Here is a 6,863-nt window from a genome sequence, read left to right as displayed (position 1 = left end):
TACAGTTCTCCTGCCTCTGCTAGCGCCCGACACGGGTTGAGCCGAGTTGCAATAACTCACTACCAACTTCCAAGTCACCTGATCCTCCGTACGCTCCCTCCACCACCATTTGGCTAGCATTGCAAGGTTTAGAGCACGTAAGCTACCAATGCCCAACCCTCCGTTCTTCTTGTCGCTAAGAACCCGATCCCACGCGACCCAACTAATTTTTTTAACCTCTTCCGTTCCACCCCAGAAAAATCGACATCTGATACTTTCAAGAGTGCTCAACACCTTCTTAGGAGCTTTGAACATCGAGAAATAATAAGTGCCCAAGCTGCCCAATACAGATTTACAAAGACATAACCGTCCGCCAATGGACAGATGCTTGGCTTTCCATACCGAGAGACAAGACTTGAATTTCTCAATGACGGGCTGCCAATTTGCCGAGGACAACATATTACCTCCAACTGGAAGACCCAAGTATAAAAATGGGATCGCTTCCTCTTTGCACTTGAGCCAGCGAGCCATTCTGGAGATCTCTTCCTTGCTAACCGCTACACCAGTGAGTCGACTTTTACTCATGTTGATTTTGAGTCCAGAACAAACTTCAAAGCATTTGAGGATGCTTATCAGATTTTTTGCATTATCGGCAGCCCATTCCCCTATAAAAATGGTATCATCCGCATATTGCAGGATTGACATTTCTTCCAATTGATTCCCCAAATGAACACCTTTAAAAAGCCCTTTTTGATGCGCTTCTTTCATAATGACATTAAGCCCTTCCGCCGCAAGAATGAAAAGAAAAGGAGCGAGAGGATCTCCTTCTCTAACACCTCTGGACATGTTAAATTCCTTCAATGGGGAGCCGTTAATAAGAATTGAAACTTTAGGCGTGCGAATACAACCTTTCATCCATGCTCTCCATTTATCACCAAATCCCATTTGCAAGAGAACGTCATCCAGATAATTCCAATTAAGAGAGTCAAAAGCTTTTGCGAAATCAACTTTAAAAATAAACAATTTTTTCCGGATCCTCTTGGCCCAAACTATTATCTCATTTACAATCACCGGACCATCCAAGATGCTACGACCCTTGATGAAAGCCGTTTGCGTATTGCTAACTACAGATCCGATAACCCCTTTCAGTCTTTCGCCAGGACTTTCGAGATCACTTTGCTCACACACCCAATTAAATTAATTGGACAATACTCCTCTAAAGAAAGCGGATCCCTCGTCTTCGGCACAAGGGAAATAAAGGAGGAATTGCTACCCGGGTTTATTAAAGAGTTTCCTTCAAAGAATTTGACAGCCTCTGTGAAATCCTTCCCCAACTTATTCCAAAAAGAGCGTATGAACTCGAAGGTAAACCCATCCGGACCCGGAGCCTTATTATAACCACAGTTCCAAACCGCACTTTTAATTTCATCCACCGTAAAAGGGGCTTCAAGCCAATCCCTTTGTGTGTCCGGATTTTTTTTAAAAAGCGAGCTGCTAATTGTAGGCCTAGTTGGGAAACGATCCGAGAACTTGTCTTTAAAAAAATCATGAGCTGCATCCTTGATTTTCTCCGGGCAAGAGATCCAACTACCATTGATATTCAGTCCGTGAATACGAGAACCTTTACGCCTACTATTAAGCAGACCATGAAAAAAACCCGTGTTCTCATCACCAGCCGCAATCCACCGGGATTTGGCCTTTTGTTTGAGATCACTTACATGATTGGCGACCAAATCATTCAGCCTAACCATAAGGTTCGCTCTTTCACTCACCATGCTTGAATCAATAAAGCCCGTTTCCGCGAGAAGGTCGATCGCTGAAATTTTCTGCTTAAGAGATTCACAGTCTGCTTTTACGTCCCTGGAAACACTTTTCCTCCAATCTTTGATGCACAATTTGAGGTACCGAAGTTTTCTTGACAGCCGCTCAACCTTTGAAAACACCTCAAATTCCGGACAAGGCTTGTCCCAACAATTCTCAACCAAAGCCGCCAGCTCTTGATCCGAGTGCCACGAATTAAAAATTTTAAACGGGCTTGTCCTATCTAAAGACGTTGTAATAAGTTTATATGACGTTTTTTGACGTCATAATAAGTTTTTTAGGACATTTTTAATATAAAACGTCTCATTAGCAACTTTTTTTAAGGGTGTCCGGGCCAAAGCCCGACTAATCCCCGGCAAATTTGGAGGCTAAACATGGCCCCACTTAAATGTCGCCAACACTCCTCTCCCAGGGCTCGAACTCGGGTTCATGACTATGTCATGCCCAAGCCTTTACCGCTAGGCTGGAAGGTCTTTGACCTCATTAGCAACTTTATAAGACACTGTTTGAAAAAATTGTCCTATAAAAACAAATGTCCTATAAAACATTGATTTTATAGGACACTTTCTCAAAAGTGTCCTATAAAGTTGCTAATGCGACACTTTGTATTAAAAGTTTCCTAAAAACTTGTTAAGACACCAAAAAGCGTCATATAAACTTATTACAACACCTTTAGACATGATGCTTTATATTTTGGTCATATAAATTAAGTCCTATAAAGCGGTCTATTGGGACGCTTAAAGATTAGGGGTGTCCTATAAACCCAATTTTGTTGTAGTGTCGGATGTAGAGGACTTCCAATACATTGTTCTTCACATGACCAGCGAAACCTTTCGGTAAAACTTTTGCCGATAAATTAAAACCGTTTAATCATTAAGAAAACGTCGAAATCATCATTGTGAATAGTCCAAAAAGTTAGTAAAGATATATATACTGCATATTTTTTTAAATCTTCACAATTTTTGTAATGCAATGCAACTACCATCATTTTTCTTTACTTTTCTTCGTTTTGTCTGTTGTAGTGTTATGTTCTTGTCGTTGTCCATCAAGCTTTGTATCTATTAACAACATATATATATATATATATATATATCAGAACTTATTGAAAGATTCCCTTATCCTCCGAAAACAAACCTCCATCAAATGTCTATCATTTGATGTGACATCCTACTTCTAATATAAACAAGTAACAGAACCTGTTGTCCAAACGTACTCGATCTTACATGGCTTTCACACCATCGTTAGTCGGCCATGGGAGTGTTCAAGAGCTTGCAAAAGAGCTCAACCTCACAGTCCCTCACCACTATGTTCAAGAACATCAAGAACCCACCTTCGTCCCCAACGGTTCTTCGCCTACGAAGTCTATCCCAGTTATCGACATGAACGATTTCATCGTGGGAGGATCCGATATTAAGCTACAGTTGGAAAATCTGCGATCTGTATGCCATGAATGGGGGATCTTTCAGGTTAAGCATCTTCACACAGCTTCAACTCATGTTTGATTTGTGTTGTAAGTGACAAGAATTTGAATTGATTAATCTGCAGTTGGTGAACCATGGAGTTGACAGATCGTTGGTGGAGAGAATGAAAAAGGAGATGGTGGAGTTTTTCAAGATTCCGATAGAGGAGAAGCTGAGGTACAAGTTGAAGGGAGGTGAGTATGAAGGGTATGGTCAAACGATACTCCATGGTCATGATCAGAAGGTTGATTGGGCTGATCGCTTTTATATGATCACCAATCCTCTTCATAGAAGAAAATCCAACTTACTTCCTGAGTTCCCTCCATTACTAAGGTTTCTCTCTTGACCTCTACAATGCACCAATAGATTTTGAATTGAAACCTGAAGAATCAGTTTTTTCTGTGAAAGTTGAAGTGATTTATAGGACAATATTTGAATCAAAGGACATACATATGCAACAATCAACACAGATATATCTATATCTATACAGGGAAGCGTTCAAATAAAAACCACTTAATTTGTTCAAATCATGCAAACCTCATTTAACCCATCATAATTTTTCATTTTGTTCATTTTTTGTGATTATGAGAGGTTGATGTTAATCATTTTTATTGTGGAATGTGTTAATCATGGATATTATCATCTTCATTATTTTAATTTTAGAGAAATACATGAAACAGTTTCATTAAAATTTCATTAAATATTATATGAAACAATTTTATAACCATATATGAAACAAATTCATTAAAAAAAGGTATTATATGAAACAATTTCACAAAATTAAACAATTTCATGAAAAAAAATATTATAAGATTAAATAATGAAATCGACGTATGAGGATGGTTTTCATTTGATCGCTCCTCTATATATATATACACATTTTTTCAAATAATATAATATAAAAAATACTAATAAAACATTTTATTTTAAAATTGAAATTCATCAAATGCCTTGTGATTGCGTTTGATGGAATTTGATCATGTCTTGTGATTGCGTTTGGTTTCATGGAATTGAAATGAAATTCTTAACGGATTGGAATTTTTTTGTTTCGTTCACGGAATTCAACTTTGAAATCGGATTAGATATCAACAAATGACTTTTTTATGATTTTTGAATAACGGAATTGGACTAGTGATATCGATAGCTAGTTATTTTGAATCGATTCTTTGATTACATATGTTGTCTATCGAACTCGTATAGATGGAGAAATTACGAGAAAGAGAGAGAGAGAGAGAGAGAGAGAGAGAGAGAGAGCGAAAGCGTACTAGATGGCGATCGATCCAGAGATCAATTAGATAAGATGGTAGACGTAACGTTGAATGAATTTGAATTAAGAAAGGAATTTGTCGGAAATGAATTGAAATCCGAGGGTATTGTCGTGGAATGTAAAATCTGTGAGTGAAGGAATTTACTAGAATTGAAAGGATTCCATCAATTTCATTCTATAAACCAAACATTGTATTTAGAATTTGATCAAAAACCTTATGCATTCTAATTCCTTTTAATTTCATCCAAATCTATGAACCAAACCTAACACGTGTCATGTGAAACCGATTTTTTCTTTTGGTAGCATATGCATGCAAATATTTTAAACTAAAAGGTAGAACCATAATATTATATATATTTTTTATATCTCTCACCCTTTTATGATTGATGTGTAATCAATGCCCTTTTGTGATTGATATGCCATCAATTGATGTGACTTTAATACATGCCCTAGCTAGGTCAAAAGTTATGTTCTAAGATGGTTAATTACATATTTAAGGGTAAAGTCTCTTTAAAAAAACACAAACTAATGGATTATTGATTAAAATTACTTTACATCATATTATTGTTTTGTCTTGTGGCATTTTCAAGAATATTATTGTTCCATCAGAGACACACTTGAGAAATACTTGCTAGAGGTGCAAAAACTTGGAATGAGTTTGTTCGGTTTAATCGGGCAAGCAGTGGATATCGATAATAAAGAAATGTTTGAGATTTTCGAAGATGGAATGCAATCGGTGAGGATGACTTACTACCCGCCATGCCCTCAACCGGATTTGGTTATCGGTCTTACCCCTCATTCTGATGCTGCTGGAATTACCATTCTTCTTCAAGTAAACGACGTTGATGGTTTGCAAGTCAAGAAAGATGGCATATGGATCCCTGTAAATTTCCGTCCGGATGCTTTCATCGTGAATGTCGGAGATATTCTTGAGGTTAGTTGTTACCCGCTTTCTCTCACCACTCCATCGATTCATTTTGTACATATTTTTCATTTTTTATTTTTATGTTAAGAACCAAATCATACAAAACAGGTATACATATCCCACTTAAAATTAGGTCTAAAAAGATACGGTGTATGTTCATAAAAACCAGCTTGGTGTATGTTCATAAAAACCAGCTTAATTTATGTTCATGTCCTATGGATCTTAACCATAACATGATATGAATGATGAAAAATAGAAGACAAAGAAAGCATGCATTATTTTTATAGTGTTTTTTACATATGGGTGTGTGTGTGTATATATATATATATATATATATATTTGACATTATTGAATGAAATTGACAATCACACATGTTTAAATGTCATCTTGCTGAATCAACCTGAGGTGGGTGTCCTTTTGTGGTCATATATAAAACCTTATATATTGATTTGATGAATAATAGATCCATAAAAACAAAAACTTTTAGGATCTAATTGTCTTATTCGATCACATAAGTCCGTGAAGAGTTTTAAAATATATTTAGTCTTTGGATCATGTGAGACCAATGGTTTTTCGTGAAACCCGTAAGACCAATTCTCAATCCTTGGATTAGATCTACAATCTGAAAATCTAAACATTCATAAACGTCACGAAACTTCTCAATAATCACAAAATTGTCACCGTGCAATTTAGACCATTTGATCATTAACCTATAAAGTTGATCAATGAACATAAATTGGTCTTACGGGTCTCACGAAAAACCTTTGGTCTTAAGTGAACCCAACCCTATATATATATATATATATATATATATATATAAAGTATTGATACGATAATGTATTCATATAAGATTGAGGGCCTGTTTACTTATGACTTAATGGGCTTAATGGGACTTCCGGCTTATTCGCACAGTCAAAATAGAGTGTTTACTTGGAGCTTATTCGCACAGTTCATAACTTATTCACACAGATGGATATGGACTGTGTCCACATTCAGCCCAAAAAAGACACACCTACCCTTCCATCGAGTCTTCAAGACACGCTTCCGTTCCATCGAGTCTTCTTCGGTTTCTTCTTCGATTTTCATCAACAGGTCGATTTCTCCAGAGCATCGAGTCTTCTTCGGTTTCTTCTTCGATTTTCAACAACAGGTCGACTTCTCTTTCCATCGAGTCTTCTTCAGTTTCTTCTTCGATTTTGAACAACAGGTCGATTTCTCCAGAGCTCTGCAACCATCATCTCCTTCACCTAGTTCATGGAGCAAGTATTCGGCTATGAAAGTTGCTCTCGATCGATACTGTTGCCACCATCTTCGATTTAGGGTTACTTTTTGATGTTTCCATCATCTCGATCGACTGTTGCCATCGTCTCCATCATCTCGATCGATTAAGGTATTTTTAGGGTTAATTTTT

The 6,863-nt window shown here is 37.0% G+C and overlaps 1 protein-coding gene across 1 annotated transcript in view; it reads left to right on the top strand.

Moving 5' to 3' along the window:
* The first annotated feature begins 2,932 nt into the window (after nt 1–2,932).
* The window catches only part of LOC112526605 (codeine O-demethylase-like), a 4,858-nt gene continuing 927 nt past the window's right edge, over nt 2,933–6,863 (top strand). Inside the window, exons 1-3 of the mRNA XM_025136960.1 lie at nt 2,933–3,266; nt 3,346–3,593; nt 5,137–5,461. Coding sequence (XP_024992728.1) covers nt 3,024–3,266; nt 3,346–3,593; nt 5,137–5,461 — 816 coding nt within the window. The 5' untranslated portion in view covers nt 2,933–3,023. The remainder of the gene's footprint in view (nt 3,267–3,345; nt 3,594–5,136; nt 5,462–6,863) is intronic.

Source organism: Cynara cardunculus (assembly GCF_001531365.2).
Source record: "Cynara cardunculus var. scolymus isolate 2C chromosome LG 14, CcrdV1, whole genome shotgun sequence".
NCBI classification, from domain to species: Eukaryota; Viridiplantae; Streptophyta; class Magnoliopsida; order Asterales; family Asteraceae; genus Cynara; species Cynara cardunculus.
Note: the sequence above shows the minus strand (reverse complement) of the source record. Positions and strands in the feature narration are given on the sequence as shown.